At 45.1% G+C, this 18,777-nt stretch overlaps 1 protein-coding gene across 4 annotated transcripts in view; it reads left to right on the top strand.

Moving 5' to 3' along the window:
- KCNT1 (potassium sodium-activated channel subfamily T member 1) overlaps positions 1–18,777 on the top strand; it is a 176,104-nt gene that overhangs the window by 118,096 nt on the left and 39,231 nt on the right. For all 4 annotated transcript variants that reach the window (XM_061604091.1, XM_061604089.1, XM_061604088.1 and 1 more), the window contains exons 9-15: positions 689–772; positions 2,154–2,248; positions 4,324–4,504; positions 10,181–10,345; positions 12,431–12,567; positions 13,491–13,554; positions 17,123–17,231. In XM_061604091.1, coding sequence (XP_061460075.1) covers positions 689–772; positions 2,154–2,248; positions 4,324–4,504; positions 10,181–10,345; positions 12,431–12,567; positions 13,491–13,554; positions 17,123–17,231 — 835 coding nt within the window. The remainder of the gene's footprint in view (positions 1–688; positions 773–2,153; positions 2,249–4,323; positions 4,505–10,180; positions 10,346–12,430; positions 12,568–13,490; positions 13,555–17,122; positions 17,232–18,777) is intronic.

The following is an 18,777-nucleotide window of genomic DNA, read 5'->3' as shown; positions in this document are numbered from 1 at the left end:
TTCTAGAAAAATAGACATTAAAACTCAACTCTGTATGGCTTGGAAGCTGCTCCATCTAATCCTGAATATGTGAGGACTCTCTGGCAGTTACCCAGCGGTGCATTGGCTGAGGAGAACTTTCATCTTTTCTTACTTCAGATCTTTCAGAGTTGAGCCTTGGCACAAATTCAACTTCGGTGGCATGCACATTTTCATATTAATTTGGGGTGCATTGTGATGTTGGTTGCAGGCTAGTGTGCAGTTAAATGTTAGACTCACGAAGAGCAAAGAACGAGGTACATAGCTGGAGTGATGATCCCACTACAGAACGGATCCGCATTCACCCCTTTTTTTTGAGAGAGAGAGAGATATACAACCTTCCTAAAATCATCTAGATTAGCAGCAACTGGTTCTGTTTCCAGCAGAAATGTGCAAAATGCTGGTTGGTTGGCTGGCCCTTGTGACAATCAAAACTGCCTCCCCCCAAAAAAAGCCAGTTGTGCAGAGTTCTGATTGGCTGGCCCTTCTGACAGTTAGAAAGCCCCTTCCCTTCCACCCCACCCAGCAAAAGGACTCGGAGTCTTTTTTAAACACACACACACACGCTCTTATGAACGATTGGGACAACCAACCTTTATCCCTCAAGAATACGCCGACATATATTCAACAAATATTCACATAACTGAGGTTTGTTTTTATTTTTTTCCAGATATTTTGGCCGCCTTTGCGGAATTTATTTATTCCTGTTTTCCTCAATTGCTGGCTGGCAAAGCATGCCTTGGAAAACATGATTGTAAGTAACCAGAGAACTGCTTTTGCTACCCATTAGAATTGCTCAACATCCTCCAGTTGTTGTGATTTGTGAGCACTGGGTTATCATGAGTGACTGATCTGGGAGTGTGTGTGTGTGTGTAGGTAGGTAGGAGGTAGGTAGGTAGGTAGGTAGGTAGAGCGGTAGACCAGCCTAACAGCACTGGACCTGGACAAGCTTTTCTGGCCCCTTCCCAAATCTGTGCCATGTGTCTGTATGTCAAGATTCCTTACAAGCAAGTGGTTTTGAGTATGCACTTTAAAAAAAACAGAAAAAACCCAGGTTTCTAGACCATATGATTGCAAAGATACACTTTAAAGTCTGTGGGTGATGCCTCCCGAAATCTCCAAAGTTAGATGAGTTGCTGAATAAGATTTCCCAATGGCCAGTGTCGTGGTTAAAGTGTTGGATGAGGGCCTGGAAGAACAAATCCCCCACTTTTGCCATGAAGCGCGCTGGGTGACCGTGGAGCTAGTTCACTGCCTCTTAGTGTGACCTACCTACCTCCCAGGGTTGTTATGAGGATAAACAGAGGAGGGGAAAAGCTTGAGCTTCTTGGAGGAAAAAGTGGGATGGATCATCATCATCATCATCATTGGTGATATTCAATACTAGTCTTGCTCAGAGTAGACCCATTGAAGTTAATAGACATGACTAATTCAGGGTCATTCATTTCAAGGAGTCTACCCTGAATAAAGCTTAGCTGAATACAATACAATAATAATAAGCACAGCAGAATGAATCTGTAGAGCAAGCTATGCACAACTGCATAACTAAGTAGCTTTCTGGTCCATCCTGACACTCTGATGTGCTGTGAACTTCATTTATGCATCTTCCACATGGTAAAGGGCAGACTCCAGTTCTCTGCCTCTCCTACACTTAACTGTTAAACTGCTTTAATCATTGTTCCCTTTCCCCAGGGAACCTTGGTAACAGCGGTTCTGAGAGAACAGCCGCGGACCTCTTAAAATAAAAGGTTTCAGCATCCCCACCAAGCTACAATTTCCAGGATTCTTTGGGGGGAAGCTGGGAGATTGGAAGGGGCATAAAACTGATGATTAGTTTGCAGGTTAGATATTCAGCTGTCCAGGGTTTCAGGCAGGGGTTTCTCCCAACCTTACATGGAGATTCCAACTTGGGACTTTCTGCATACAAAGCAGATGCTCTACCAATGAGCTGCATCTCTTCCCAGTATCTAGTCCAAATCCTCTGCCAGTGCAGGAAATCTGTTGCTACAGGATCCCTGATAGGTTGTCATCCATCCTCTGCTTGCAAACCTCTAATGAAGAAGAGTCCATCACTTGCAATAATCTGGAACAGGACCTATTGCCCTGTTGGAAATTCTATCTTTCTTTCTTTCTAGAATGACCTGCATCGAGCCATACAAAGAACCCAGTCCGCCATGTTCAATCAGGTGCTTATTTTGATCTGCACCCTGCTGTGTCTTGTTTTCACTGGGTAAGCTCCTGCCTGGCTGTGTTTTTTTTTTAAAAAAGCAAAAAACAAAAAATCCCAAATGGGATTGCCATGTAAATCATGCTTTAGGAAACAGAGTCTCATCAGGCTGTGAGCACACTAGTTGCCTTCAGCAAAATATTTCCATTGGCCACACCTGGAGGAGGAATGTGTTGACTTGCCAATCAGTTGCAAAATCTCTTCGAGTTTTTTTTTTTAAATGCACTCAAGCTGATCCCACCAGGTTTTACAGAAAAAAGGGTGGGTTTGACTAGTGGGTTCGGTGTCACCAATATGCGGATGACACCCAACTCTGTTCCTCCTTTCCACCTAATGAAACCAAGGAAGCCGTCCAGGTCCTAAACCGCTGCCTGGTATCAGTGATGGACTGGATGGGGACGAACAAGTTGAAACTAAATCCTGACAAGACAGAGGTGCTCCTTGTCAGTCGGAGGGCGGATCAGGGAATAGGGATTCAACTTGTGCTGGACGGGGTTACACTCCCCCTGAAATCTCAAGTTCGCAGCTTGGGAGTACTCCTGGACTCGACTTTGAGCTTGGAGGCGCAGGTCTCTGCTGTGGCCGGGAGTGCCTTCGCTCAATTAAGATTAGTGCGCCAGCTGCACCCGTTCCTTGACCTGTCAGACTTGACTACGGTAACACATGCCTTAGTTACATCCCGATTAGACTACTGTAACGCGCTCTACGTAGGACTGCCCTTGAAGACTGCTCGGTACAAAGAGTGGCAGCCAGAATGTTAACTGGAGCTGGGTTCAAAGAACATACTACTCCTTTGCTATACCAGCTCCACTGGCTCCCAATCTGTTTCCGGGCACAATTCAAAGTGCTGGTTTTGACCTATAAAGCCTTATACGGCTTAGGTCCAGGCTATCTGTTAGACCGTGTCTCCCTCTATGAACCTGTCCGGATTTTAAGATCATCCGGTGAGGCCCTCCTTACTATTCCATCTTTCTCGCAAGTTCTTCTTGCTGAGACACAGAATAGGGCCTTTTCGATGGCTGCCCCTAGATTGTGGAATTCCCTCCCTAGCGAGGTTCGGTTGACTTCCTCGATATCATCCTTTCGCGCCCAGGTGAAGACTGTTTTATTTAGGCGGGCTTTTAACTGAAAATGTTATAGTTTTAATCTATTTTGATTTAATCTATTTTTAATTGTTTTTAACATGTATATTGGTTGTTCTGATTGTTTATTGTTTTAATTGTGAGCCGCCCTGAGTTCCTCGGAAGAAGGGCGGGGTATAAGTATTTTAAATAAATAAATAAATAAATAGTGCCCTGTGCCCCCATTTTCAGAAAAGAGAGGTGGAGACGCACTGGGACCATCAGAAGAGTAAATGTGTCTCTATCCAGAGTCTCAGCTGGGGATGCTTCTGAAATTTGGCTCCCCTGCTGCATTAAGGGGCCCTCCTTCTTATTCTACTTCAATGACATCACTGAGGGTGGAATTCTTATCCAATTCTCAAATATGGAATGTGTATCAGGACTCACTGAACCCTAAAGTCAGGATCATTCAGACCATGGTATTCCCGCTCTCTGTGTATGGATGTGAAAGTTGGACAGTGAAAAAAGCAGATAAGAGAAAAATCCTTTGTGGTGTTGGAGGAGAGCTTTGTGGATACCATGAAGTGCAAAAAAGACAAATAATTGGGTGTTAGAACAAATTAAACCAGAACTATCCCTAGAAGCTAAAATGATGAAACTGAGGTTATCATACTTTGGACACATCATGAGAAGACATGATTCGCTAGAAAAGACCATAATGCTGGGAAAAACAGAAGGGAGTAGAAAAAGAGGAAGGCCAAACAAGAGATGGATTGATTCCATAAAGGAAGCTACAGACCTGAACTTACAAGATCTGAAGAGGGTGGTTTATAACAGATGCTATTGGAGGTCGCTGATTCATAGGGTTGCCATAAGTCGTAATCAATTTGAAGGCACATAAAACAACAATCAGGGCTCAAAAATTCACAAAGATTCAAAGTCTCCTTAGTTTGGGGATAGAATCCTGGTTCTGAGTGTGGACTCATGCCTGCTGTTTCTCTCCTTCCTTTCATCCAGAACTTGCGGCATCCAGCACTTAGAAAGAGCCGGCGAAAACCTCTCCCTCTTTAAGTCCTTTTATTTCTGCATTGTCACCTTCTCTACGGTGGGCTATGGCGATGTCACACCCAAGATCTGGCCCTCCCAGCTGCTTGTGGTGATCATGATTTGCGTGGCCTTGGTTGTGTTGCCTCTGCAGGTAAGGCATAGCCCATGTTGAGCCTTGCATGTCTTGAGATGTGCTTGCAGAATCAAGGCAGTCCAGGAGCTGAACGTTCTTGATCAAAGCAAAACTCTTTGCAACACAGCTTGGCCTGTGATGGACCAGAGCTGAGTTGCACAGTGCATTGCAATGCATCAGTTCTTTTGCAAAGGAGCTGAGCTGTGTTGCAAAATGTTTGGCTTTGAACTAGCAAACTCAGCTCTTAGTCGGTGCTGAGGTGTTAAATTAGTACAGAAGGGCTTGGTAGAAATTCAAATCAATGAATGAGAGAAACTTTGGTTGCTCCCCTTATCTCGAAATCCTCACTCTTTGTCCCTAATACGTCATAAAAGCCCATTTTTAATGCTGTTTGAATTGTTTTAAACATGTGTTTTATTGTATTTTGATATTGTCTGTTGTGAACCGCCCAGGGAGCTTCGGCTATGGGGCAGTATATAAATTTAATAAATAAAATAAATATAAATAAATTTAATAAATAAATAAATACTTCAAATAAAGTGCAGGTATAGTAAAAACAAATAACTATGGCAAATGTTGCAATATTCAGATTCATTAAGATTCCATTCTCAAAACTATTCCCTCTCTGTTGCATTTCAGATTGCATATTAGATTAAATGTTCTGCTCCTTTTTGTAATTGATAAGCTAGGCATGTCCTGTAAGATCTATCTGCAGGACTTGATATCTCTTCTGGCTAGAATTTCATATTTAGTAATAAACACTAAATTTCAAAACAGTCAAAGACTTGTTAAGGGGGTCAACTTTGACTAAGCAGCATGGATTCTGTGAGGCTAAGGAAGTTATAAGTAGGGCTGTGCATGCCGCCTGATCTGGGGCATGATCCGGATCGGCCGTGATCTGACCCAGGGTGATCTGGGGCCGACCTGACTTAGATCTGGGTGCCAAATCAATTTGGGAAGCAGCCTTAATGTTTAATTAGGGTTTAAAATTAAATTAAAATTATTAAACGTTGTTGTGAGGGGGTGGGGAAATTTCCTGTGGGAAATGCACTGGTGAAGCAGACCCTGCACAGCCCACTGCCTCCACCTGAATGCTCCGGCTTTTGAGAGCTCCAGATCGTTCCAGAGGGGCCAACCTGATCTGGCCCTGTCTGAACCTGATCCAGCCCAAACCCGGATGAGACTAATTCAGTCCAGGATCTGGGCTTCAGGCAAATCCAGTGCATGGCCCTTGTTATAAGCACTGAGCTTGTCAAACCCCGCCCAAGTACTTTTCAACCGTAGCTCCTGTTTTGACACAGTAAAAAACAAACGTACTGTGTGGCAAGATATTTAGCTTCAATTCAGCAAGCTCAGATCTTGTACAGCCCCCATCGCCCCTAACATTCCTTGGGAAACAAATGAGGAGACCAGAGCTGAAAGTGGCGAGAGAAACCAGCCACAGCATATCCCAAATGAAGCGGGCAAGTTGCCGGGTCTCGGTTTACGAGCTGGCCGAGTCCACCAGGAGACGTTACCCTTGGCTGCCCAACAGTCAGATGCCAAGCCAATGCTCTGGCCGACGCGTTGGAGGGCTTCCAGTGTTTTCACTCAGCTGTGAAGCTGTCACGGACTCATTGAGCTGCAGCCGGTTGATGCCTTGAGCCAGGAAGAAAACCGAGCCAATTTTGCTTACTCTTTTCCCCCAATTGCCCACTGGGCTTTCTTGTTTACAGTTCCTTTGGCAGGAGCTTCCCAGTGCTTTCATTTCAAAAGGAAACGGAGAGATGCTATCTCCCTTGGAAACTCAGGAGGAAAGACTGTTGGGGAGATGTGGCTACTGCTGCTAGCCTCCTCTCTTACCTGAGGTCTATCTATCTATCTGTTTATTTATTCGATTTATTAGTTGCTCATCTGGCTGGTTACCCAGCCACTCTGAGTGACGAACAAAGCAAGAACATATAAAACATCAAGGGTTAAACAGTAAAAACTAAACAATAAGGAAGAGGCAACTGAGTTTCAATAACAGGGCTTCTCGCATGTATAGTCCGAAAGGTGTAACTTCAGACGGAAGCTCCTGGTGTAATTCTTCCCACCCTGGCATAGAAACCAGTGTGGGTGATAGTCCGTTTGCAAGATCAAAAGCGGCGTCTCCTCTCGATCTTAACGTCCAGCAGCTCCAACAGGGAGAAGGGCGAGATAAACAGGCCCCTCGCAGTCGAAACTAACAGGGAAGCTCTTCTCAAAGAAGCCGAGGCGAAGGAGCCAGGGTGTAAGCGCAGCTGATATCAAGGTGAAGTGGATGAAGGCCAGATGGTAAGACGGCGGCAGCTGCAGGGGCGCTTCCTGACCCTCAGAAGCCGCTGAAAGGTCATCACAACAAAGCGGCATCTCCCGAGGGCAGGCCGCAGCACCAGTCTACCAGGAGATGGAGCGTTGGCCACCAAACTGGATGGCTTTAAAAGACTAGCCCCCTTGATTTTAACAGACCATCTGACCTCTGGTTGGGCAAGTGTGGTTGAGAAAAAATTACATCTTTATGGATATTCTCCTTCAGCTCTGGTCCAGGTGGGACCTATAAAGACCAAAGAAACAATTAAGAACTGGATTAGAAATGTTGCCTTACAGAAGACAGAGCCCGGGCCTTGCATTACCCATTTGCAACCCATTTGTTGTAAACCACCCAGAGAGCTTCGGCTATGGGGCAGTATACAAATGTAATAAATAAATAAATAAATATGAATAAATTTCTGGTGACTTACAATAAGAATTTTGCACCTGAAGCCTATCTTTGTGACCTAGAGATTCCGAAGTATCGTAGAGCCTTTACACTGGCTCACTTTAGTTCTTTACCATCAGCTTTGTTGGAGGGGAGATATTTGCGTATTCCTTATTCCCAACGCATCTGCCCGTGTCAGTCGGGTGAGGTTGAATCAATCACTCATGTCCTGTTACACTGTACATATTATAAGGACATTTGTTCCTTTTATATTGCTCCAATTTTTTTAAAAGAATTACCAAGTAGATTTTACACATTTTATACCTCCTTTCTTCTCTCAGATTTGAGAAATGAAGTAACTTTTTAAAGTGGCAAAATTCTGTGTCTTAGCATGTATTATAAGGAAACAGATGGTTAACACATCTTCATGTTAGTATACTAGAATTTATTTTATTTTTAAAGTTTGTTTATATATAACCGGTATAATTCAATCTGTTTATATGCAATTCTTTTGCCTTTCTGCATTTAAATACTTGTATTTGTATGGCTGGTCATTGACTGTAAACAATAAAATATAAGTAAGTAGAGGCACAGTGGGGAGGAAAGCCTGGCTGGGAGTCCAGAGTCCGTGAGTTCAAATCCCCGCTCGTGTCTCCTGGGCATCAAGGGCCAGCTAAAGATCACCCCCACAGGGAGTGGCTCAGGGGTTATGTGCCCTGCCACCTGTGCAGCCAGGGGCAAGCTGCATAGGCCCAAGGAGCCCAGTTGCCCCGCAGCCACCAGTTGTGGACAAGGAAGGGGCTGGCTTCATGGAGGATAAGGCTGTCAGTGCCTGCTAGCCATGGTAGCTGTGTTGTACCTCCACTCAATGCCCATTAGTGGGGCGGAATGCAGGGAGCTCCAACAGGAGGCAGAGCCAGAGCCAATGACAGGCAGAGCCAACTCATTCCATTTCTGTCCTGCATCCTCTTCTCTACTGAGTTCTACAAGGGCACCACTGAGAGTGATGCAGTGCCACCTCCCTCCTGCACTGGTTGTAAGTAAGAGGGCAGCCAGGTGGGGGCTGGGTGAGGATGGTAGGGCAGCACCCCTCTTGCCCTAATGGACCAGTCTTCATGGCCTCCACTGTCAGAACACTATGGCTCTGAATACCAGTTGCTAGGAAAGGCAAGGGGGAGAGCGCTGTTGCTCTCAGGTCCTGCGTGGGGGCTTCCCATTGGGGCACCTTGTTGGCCACTGTGAGAATAGGATGCTGGACTAGATGGGCCACTGGCCTGATCCAGCAGGCATCTTCTCATGTGCTCACTCTCCTTGCTTTCTCACTGAGGGGCACACTGGGACCACCAATGGAGGCTAGTTCATTAGGGTGAATGGGGTGCTGCCCCACCACCCTTTCAGCCAGCCTCCATTTGCTTGCCTTCTTACTTGCAACCAGTCAGGGAGCAGCCTTGCCTGTCATTGGCTCTGGCTCCATCTATTGTCGGTCACCTGGCCTTCCACACTCCTCGTCCCAAGGGGCACCAGCCACCTTTGGGACCTGCAGATCCCTATGGGAAAGTGATGTTTCCACCAATGAGCACAGGGCGTACCTCAGTGGCAGAGCATCTGCTAAGCATGCAGAAGGTCCCAGGGTCAATCCCTGGCATCTCCAAGTAGGGCTCGGGGAGAATCTTGTCTGAAACCCTGGAGAGCTGCTGCTTGCCAGTGTAGACAATACTGAGCTAGATGGACCAATGGTGTGATTCAGTATAAGGCAGCTTCCTATGTTCCAGTGTAATTCATCCCAATTCAGAAGTACATGGACTAGAATCTTAACTTTATTTTTAGGGGACCATAGCTTACTGGTGGAGCACATGCAAAAAGTACCCAACATCTCCAGAGGGATGGCAGACTCCTGAAGGAACTGCTGCCAGTCAGTGTAGGCAATACTGAGCTAGATGGCTCAGTTGGTCTGAATCGGTATAAGGCAGTTTTCCTATGTTCCTGTTTAAACCAGCCTTTAATTCAGAACCATGAGGACTGGGATCTTTTGTCATTCAGGGGAAGGGCCTTCGCTCAGTGGTAGATCATCTGCTATGCATGCAGAAAGCCCCTGCTTCAATCCTCGGCATCTCCAGGTAGGGCTGAAAGTGCCCCTTGCCTGAAACCCTGGGGAGCTCCTGCCAGTTAGTGCATATCAGTGTTCTTCAACCTCGGGTCCCCAGATGTTGTCAGACTACAGCTTCCATCAACCCCACCCAGCTTAGCCAGCGGCCGAGGATGATGGGAGTTGTAGTCCAACAACATCTGGGGACCCGAGGTTGAAGAACAGTGGTGTACATTACTGAGCTATGTGGACCAGTGGCCTGAGTCAGGATAAGGCAGCTTCCTGTGGCCCAACATTTCAGTGAATGGAGGACCAAACAGTGCAAAACCTCAGCACACACACCCCAATTTTGTTAAGGCCACTCAAGTGAGTCTGGGAATGGTGATTTGAACCAGAGTCTTCCAAGCTCAGATCATGGAATCATAGAGTTGGAAGGGGCCTATAAGGCTATCAAGTCCAATTCCCTGCTCAATACAGGAATCCACCTTAAAGCATCCCCAACAGGTCCCTGTGCAGCTGACTCTTGAGCACCTCCAGTGTTGGAGAGTCCACCACCTCCCTAGGTGATTGGTTCCACTGTCATACCTCTCTAACAGTTAGGAAATTTTTCCCGATGTCCAGTTGACATCTGGCTTCCTGCAACTTGAGCCCATTATTCCGTGTCCTGCACTCTGGGATGATCGAGAAGAGATCCTGGCCCTCCTCTGTGTGGCAACCTTTCAAGGATGAAGAGTGCCATCCTATCTCCTCTCAGTCTTCTCTTCTGAAGGCTAAACATGCCCAGTTCTTTCCGTGCAGATGTTGCTCTGCAGCAAACAAAAAACCCCAAACTGACACAGGAGATTCAGCCTTCTGAACGGTTGAAGCCCTGCTGTGTCGCCAGGTGAACCGCTTGTCCTTTTGTCTGCAGTTTGAGGAACTTGTGTACCTGTGGATGGAGCGCCAGAAGTCGGGCGGCAACTACAGCCGCCACCGAGCCCAGACAGAGAAGCACGTGGTCCTTTGTGTCAGCTCCCTCAAGATCGATCTGCTCATGGACTTCCTCAATGAGTTCTATGCCCATCCTCGACTGCAGGTGAAGACCTTTATATATCTCACACAAGGCACAGTGATTAGCTTCTAAAGCAGGGGTGGGGGACCTCAGGTCCTGGGCTGAAATGCAGCCCACCAGCCTTCTCTATTTGTCCCTGAGGCCACGCCCCCTCATCCCGGGCCACACCCCTCCCCAGCTTTGGCCTGCACCCTCCCTGAGTGCTTTTGGCAGCGGGGCAGTGAATCCATTCTGGGTTTCAGTCTGAACTTTCAAGGGGCTGTCCAAGGGGCTGAACCTATCTTGGGAATTAGGTTGCAGCACCTTGGACAGCTCCTCGAAAATTTGGACTAAAACTCAGAATAGATTCACTGCCCCACTGACGTTAGAGCCACCAGTCTTCACTGCTGCGTAGAGAAACCACTCAGTTCTGTGCATCCGGAAAAGAGTCACCTGTTCAAATGTCAGAGTCGGATCCATTGCTCCTCCCATTTTTCCTCTGGCCCTACCCACCACATGCAGCCCCCGGAAGGTTGCCCATAAGGGTATGTGGCCCTTGGGCTGCAAGAGAGGAGGGGGGCTCCTTTTCCCTTCTCTTCTCCCTGCCAACAGTCAGGCCTCAGCCAGCCAGCAAGGAGGGAAGCAAGGAAGCAACCGGAGAGAATTCAGCCCAGTAGAGCATCCAGTTCTGCAGGGGTCTGTTTCCCCAGCGCATTCACTGTGGGGAATACACCAGCAAAGTAGAGCCCTGCAGTCTCCCTGCCCGATGCCCCACCCTTGACAGCCCCAGATTGCTCCGGGCAGCCTGATCCAACTAGGGCTGATCCGGGGCTGTCTCAGCGCAACTCGGATTGACTTCAGCTGAATGTGGTGCACAGCCCTAGCAAAAGGTTCCCCACGCCTGTTCTAAAGGGAGAGGCTCCCGGGCTCAGTAGGCTACCTAGAAATTCACTATCTAAAATATACGAAAATATAATTAATAAATACTTGACTTAGGACGTCATAAGATGTTCTCAAGATATGAGCAAAGCAAACTGGTTAAATGGCAAGTTCTAGTTTCAAGCTTATTGAGCCAGCTTGATTCCTAACCAAGGAGCTCAGGTCCAAACCTGGTGATACGTTCAGTGCATTGTTTATTTGTATTTATTTTATTTGGTGACATTTGTAGACCACCTAATTTAAAAAAAACCAGCAAAATCTCTAAGTGGTTTACATAACATGGTGTGAAATCTTTATATAGAGAGAGATAGACAGACAGATAGATAGATAAGATAGATAGACAGACAGACAGACAGACAGACAGACAGACAGACAGACAGACAGACAGACAGATAGACAGACAGATAAGACAGTTTTAAAGCAACAAACAGAATTTCACTCAAGCTTGCTCTGGATCCCTATAAGGATTCCGTTAATCACCTAAAAATATATATGAATGTAATTGTGATTAACCAAACAGAGGTTTTTATTATATTAACAAAACGTTTCAGCTTCCGCCTTCATCAGCTGCCAACATACAAATGCTGTTACCAAGGTGGCAGTTATATATAAATACAGATAAAATCAACAAAATTTAAAAACAAGTATTTAAATTTAAAAATAGACACCCGATTGGAATGTTTCCATTTTTTAATTTAAAGCAGCCACAGTCTCAAAATGAGGACCATGGGAAAAGACCGGGGTGGGGTGGGATGGATAAGCCTTTTATCCCAGCATAAAGCTCCTATGAAATTGCAGACGAACCACACACACCAAGCTGTTTCCCTCCTAGGATTCAGGGGACAATTTTTACCAAAACCACAGTGAATAGAGAAAGGGTTAACCCTCTCTTCTGTGTCACAAGCTTCTGATCCTGACTGGGTATTGGTGCAGATTTTCTTTTCTTTTTTTTTTTAAAAAAAACATGTTAAATGCAGTCACACATGGAATGTGCCACCTAATAATTCAGAAAAGATGTGAGGGATCTCTTTAAAGCTGAAATCTCAGCATCCTTGCAGACCTGCCATTTGGAGATTTCTTTTTGGGGGTGGGTGGTGAGAAAGAAGCCATCGCACTTAAACCTGTTCCAAGCCAGTTTTACACAGATGTGGTGTAAATGTCCCCTTAAACAGTCCCAGTTTTCTTTTCCAGGATTACTATGTGGTGATCCTTTGCCCGACTGAGATGGATATTCAAGTGCGGCGGGTCCTACAGATCCCATTGTGGTCTCAGCGGGTGATCTATCTCCAGGGATCTGCCCTGAAAGATCAAGATCTCATGAGAGCAAAGTAAGTTGGAAAGGGCCGGTGGGCTTAGCAGGAGGAGCACAGTCTCACAAAGAACTCTGTGAAATGTGGATGCTTACACATTTTTACCAATGGAAATTAGTCCTGGGAATGACAGCCTTTTCCCGTTTACTTTTTTCTTGTGAGACAGGAGGAGTTACAGAGCAAGATGTCCACTGTTACAACCTTTCCTCTTTCATCCTTGAGGAAGGGCATAGAATCATAGAGTTGGAAGGGGCCTATAAGGCCATCGAGTCCAACCCCCTGCTCAGTGCAGCCTTGAGTCAGGGCTGGGTGCAAGACGGGAGCCTCCTGGTCTTCCTCTGATGGGGAGTGCGCTGGCTGGGACCTGGCAATTCTGCCTGAGTGCCTGAACAGGATACTGAACCAGATGGACCTTTGGCCTGATATGTATAGTACCTTACCATCAATGCATGTAGCACCTGATTGACTGTGCAGTCCTCATACCTACTCAGAAATCAGTCCCATTGAATTTGGTAGATTGCAGCCAGAGCTTCATAAACTTCATAAAAGAGCTTCTGGTTTTATGATGTTTTCAAATGTTTTTAGTGCTTTTGTTTGCCGCCCTGGGCTCCTCCTGGGAGAAAGGGCAGGATATAAATCAAATCAACAAACCAACCAACAGTGTTTATAGACAGCAGGAGAATAGAGAGAAGGAAAGGTGGGGGGGAAGACAAAAATCATCTTATGGATTTACACAGTGTTTGGGCTTCGGGACCAATGGGGTGAGGAATAAGAGGTTAAGCCCAAGGCTTTGCAGAAAAGGATTTTAAGGAGGGTTTTAAAGGGGGGGGAGAGAGTTACATTCAGCACCCTAAATATCTGTGGCCGTCTCTCTCCACATGCTTTTATCTGGATTTTGACCTCCTGTTGGGTCTGATTGAAATAATCTTTTACGCTTTCAGGATGGACAATGGGGAAGCCTGTTTCATTCTGAGCAGCCGGAACGAGGTGGACCGCACAGCAGCTGTAAGTTAGCGACGACAATGGCTTGGCTGTTTCGAGGCTAGCACTCTTGCTGATAAAGCAGTTTCCATCGGGGATGTGGGGAAAGCTGGCTTTGAATACATAGATGAACAAATCGGAACAACATTTATCCTTGTAATCCTCACCTGCCAATTTTGAGACAGCAAATTGTCACCTTCCCACCCTCCAAAAACCAGGCTGTTCTCTAAACATTTGCCATTTTATTCTTATGATTAGTTATTATTTCATTTTTCTAGTTCAGATCTAGTGATGCACAATGTCAGTATTTGACATGTGTCAATATATGACAAAAACAAGGAAACATGGGAACTGCAACGCAGTGTTGCAGCATGAAGTGCTTCTGTTCAGCCTGCCTGCCTGCCTGCCTGCCTGCCTGCCTGCCTTGCATGCCCATTTCCAAGATGCTCCATTGCATTTTTCCTCCCTTTGTTTTCCATTTGCATTTCAGCCACCATTCTGTATGACCACTCAGTCCTTGGTGGTCTGTTGTGGTGGGAATGTCCCCCTTTGTTTTTCCTCCCAAAGTTTTTTAAACTGACTGATCCTTCCCTCTTATCTATCAATGAGGTGCTGTTCCAGGTGTCCTCTTTTTGAAAAGCAAGATTGGTCTCCTGTGTACTCCTCAAGAGCGAGGCCTCTTTAGTTTTGGCTTAAGAACTCTGAAATGTTCTCCCTTGGGAATTTATGTTCCACTTTGATCCTCCCCCCCCCCCGGTTATATAGACACTTTTTTTTTTTTTGCCCACACCTTCAAGAACAAATGGGAGAAGTATGTGTGTGTTGTGTGTTTTTTAAAAAAGGGATACTCCCAAAATCCTGCTCATCCAAATTTCTGTCCTGGTCTTGTTTCTGAAATGGAAGTAGTCCTTTAATCAGGACTTTGTTCTGTTTTTATTTTCCAGAATGTAACTTTCTGTTCACATGCAGCTTTTACAATGATGCTGTGTCGAATCCTCTACTCAGATTTCTAGACAATCTTTTCCCCATTCAAAAGAGGCCAGGGGCTGGATCAAACTAATCGCGCTCAGAATAAACTGATTTAAATCAATGGACACAGCTAACTGAAGTCCATTGATTTCAGCGGATCTGCTACAAGTATGACTTTGTTGAATACAATCCTGGGTTGTTGTTTTCTGTGCCTCTTTCTCCAGATGCATGAGAAATTCTTTTATATTTCTGATTATACACTTCCCTTACATCTAAGGTTGCTGGGGGTGGTGGTGGTTATGAGTTAGGGATGGGAAAGGAAATTTGGTCAGTTTGCATTTAAAGGCAAACCTACCTAATTTTCTGAAAGAATTCGAGATGCAAAACACAGCCAACTGCCTGTCTCCAAATGTGGCAGTGCAGTTTCCCTAGCCAAGTAACATGTATGAAAATGCACATACTAGGGTAAAGCGTGCATGACCCATGGATGTATTTAACATACAAAAATCGCTCTGCAAAACAAATGTGTGTATTAGGCAAAGCGGCATGCAAAAAACGTGTATGTTAGAAGAAATTTGCCTTGAAATATAGATGCGTTTTCATGAGGACATTAAAAAAAAAATCACAAAGTCATGTGGAAATGCAGAGAACTAAATTTAAGATGATGAATATGAGAAAATGGGAGAAAGTGACATTCACTCATCTCTAGTGTGAGTGAGTCTCCCCTTCCACAGTACACTCATCCTCCCATCCTGTGCACCCTCAAAACCCTGTGAGGTCCTTGGTTGGGTTTGCCTGTAGGTGCAGACACCCAGGAAGGCTGCAGAGTACAGTCCATCAGAAAGATGTCTTGTAGACAGAAAGAAAGGTGACTCATAAATAGGGGGTGTAAAAGAAGGCATTGTTTTCCATTCCATCCTGTATTCAGGTGAGTAGTGGTAAATTCAGAAGTGCAGAGTCCCTCCACAGCCACCCCTGCTATTCCACTTGCCTTCATCTTCCTTGCTCTCCCTGTTGTCTTACGAGTCCACACTCCACTACAACAGACTTCCAGGGAGCCAGTCAGCATAAAAGGAGATTGTGTTAGCTACTGAGAAGAGTCTTCTCAGTGGCTGACTCAACTTCTTTCACTCTGATTGGCTCCAGTTAGCACAAAAGGACAAAGACTTTTCTCAGTGGCTAACATGCTCCCCTCTTCATGCTGGTTGGCTCATACATAGGGAACTGGCTGGGATCCTGTTCCCAAAAAAGTAACGGGTCTACGACCCCCCACAACCCTGGATGACTATACTCCTGTCTGTATTTGTCACATGCAGCATTGTTTCTATTCTGCTGCAGTTTCCCTTCCAACAAAAACTTACTTATTGGTCTTGTCTGTGATGGCAAAATTATATAATTTATGAAACTTACATAATCAAGTAAGTAAATTACATAAGTTGTGTCGCTATTACATAAATTAAGTATGTTGTCATTATGCAAATTACATAAGTTTCATTGTCATTATGTCCCTCCCCCCGATTCCTTTCAGTGCAAAGGAAACATAATGCAAATTGGGGGGAATTATCAATTACATATCATTTGCGGAGTGAAAGCAACAATAACAGTGAATACTGATTGTATTCACTGGATTGATTTCTGTTCTGGGCATGGCTGAATAAGCAACTATTTCCCTCTCCCATTTCTGTTTTTGTCAGAATTCTCCAACATCCGTACTCAACAAACTCCTGTCGTCTATCACAAAAGTAAAATAACCACAATGAAAATCCTCTATTCCGTCCATGAGAATTTCACGGAAGTTTTCCCAGCCCTTGATAATTTCCTGCCATCTCTTTACTATTAATTAATGGAGAATGGTTAAAAATATGTAGGATAATTTTTTTTAGCAAAGCACTACTTTTAAACTGGGAATTGTTTTGTTGTTAACAGGCCATCCACAAATGTTGGGATTTTTTTTATGTTTTCTCTAAGAATGCAATGCTTTTTTGCCTTCATTTGGTATTTAGTATGTGACAGTTGAAGATGAGGAGAGGCAGTGTGGTGTAGGAGAGGCAGTGTGGTGTAGTGGTTAAGGTGTTGGACTGTGACCTGGAAGACCAGGGTTCAAATCCCCGCATAGCCATGAAGCTCACTGGGTGACCTTGGGCCAGTCACTGCCTCTCAGCCTCATGAAAACCCTGTTAATAGGGTCACCATAAGTCAGAATTGACTTGAAGGCAATATATTTACATTTTTAGTTGAAGATGAGATTTCATCTGGGATGCCTGCCAAAGTCAAACATCCAAAGAGATGAGATGTGTTTTTGGCTAAGACATCCGCAATCCTACACCTATTTATCTGGGGGTAAGTCTCATTGAATTCAGTGGGACTGACATCTGAGTTGATATATGTAGGATTTACAGCAATAAAGCTCTTCAGTTTCAAATGCTGAGGCAGACATTTTGGATTTCACATCTGAAAATTTGCATTCAATTGGAAAAGCCACATTTCAAATATTTATGAGTTCTTATGTGATTCTAGTACAAATGCGGTAGTTTGGGATGTGAATGCAATGCAATTTGTACACTATGCAAAATAAAGTGCAAGGAAGGTTTTCTGAAGATTGTTCTCTCTCTTCCTCCTGCAGGATCATCAAACTATCCTGAGGGCCTGGGCAGTGAAGGATTTTGCTCCAAATTGTCCTCTCTACGTCCAGATCTTGAAGCCAGAAAATAAGTTTCATGTAAAATTTGCTGGTAGGTTTCTCATCACCCCGCTTGCCTTTTTTTTGGTTGGTTGGTTGTTTTCATGGTTAGCTGAAATAATGTTCGGAAAGTATTACCTCCAAACATTAGATTTTGTCTAGGTGAAAGCATTCTGAAAAACTTCGATTCAAAAGCTGGTTTGATAAGATTTGGGAGATTCTAATCTAGAATGAGAGCCAGTGTTGTGCAGTGGTTAAGATGTTGGACTGCGACCTGGGTGACCAGGGTTCGAATCCCGACACAGCCATGAAGCTCACTGGGTGACCTTGGGCCAGTCACTGCCTCTCAGCCTCAGGGGGACGGCAATGGTAAACCCCCTCTGAATGCCGCTTACCATGAAAACCCTACTCATAGGGTCGCCATAAGTCGGGATCGACTTGAAGGCAGTACATCACATCATCAATCTAGAATAGACTAGAATTTAGATTATGGGCTCTCTCCAACATTAGCCAAAATGTCTGGAGATCACCAGGTTGGCTAAAGGCTGCTAGGACACCAAACTAGGTCTTCATTCTAGCTTTCTGTGTGTCGGTCTTTGATTACAGTTCCTTTGCCAGCTTCCACTTCTTAACCTCCACCCCCACAAAGATGCACACATTCGGTTTTATTCATCCTCCTTTCCATTTGTTCCCTGGGTAGCTTTGTGTGTTTGCTTTTTATTGCCTGAAAATACTGATGGGGGGATGGAATGAGGATGCACTTTCCCTCCTGTGCCTAATAAGCATCTGAGAAGCAACGGGGGCGTCAAAACAACCAGATTCTGGGCTTCCTAGGGTGGGCAATGCTGACAGGCTGGACCCCATGCTGTGCCCAATCCCTGCACTGTGGAAGTGGCAAGGTGGAACAGTATTCGGAAGACACGGCCAGTCGCTGCATTTATATAAACCAAAGAAATTGAGAATGACATGGAAATAGCAAGGAGGAATCCACAGCCGGAAAGGGTGGAAGATAAGGCTCTCAGTGGCTGCTAGTCATTGTGAAAGCTCCTTTTAGACAGAGATGGCTTGGCTGCTGTTCTCTGTGGTCTGGTAACTTCCAGACTGGATTGATGCAATGTGCTCTATGTGGGACTGCCCTTGAAGACAACACAGAAACTGGTCCAAAATGCAGCAGCTGGATTACAGGATGGGGGTTCCTTTAGAGCTCATATAATCCCTGTTTTAAAACAGCTGCACTGGTTGCCAGTTTGTTCCCAGGCTGAATTTAAGGTGCTCATGCTAGTGTTTGAAGCTCAAAATGACTTAGGTCCCCAATATCTGAGAGACTGCATTCTTCCCTACAGACCCTCTTTGGTATTCAGATCAGTTCCACCACCCCTGAAAGTTCAGGGGGTGGCAATCTGAGAGAGGGCATTCCCTGTGGCAGCCCCTATACATCTGACACTTTCATTGGTTAGTTTTCGTCACATGTTGAAGACACACCTCTTTACTCTGACTTTTTGTTGTAATTTGTGCGATAATTTGTCTGAACTAAATGTTGCATTTTTACATGGTTGTAACCCTCCATGGGATGTTATGGTGAAAGGCAGGTTAGAAAT

This window comes from Rhineura floridana, chromosome 20, assembly GCF_030035675.1.
Source record: "Rhineura floridana isolate rRhiFlo1 chromosome 20, rRhiFlo1.hap2, whole genome shotgun sequence".
In the NCBI taxonomy this organism is placed as follows: domain Eukaryota; kingdom Metazoa; phylum Chordata; class Lepidosauria; order Squamata; family Rhineuridae; genus Rhineura; species Rhineura floridana.
This window is presented reverse-complemented; position numbering and strand designations above follow the sequence as displayed.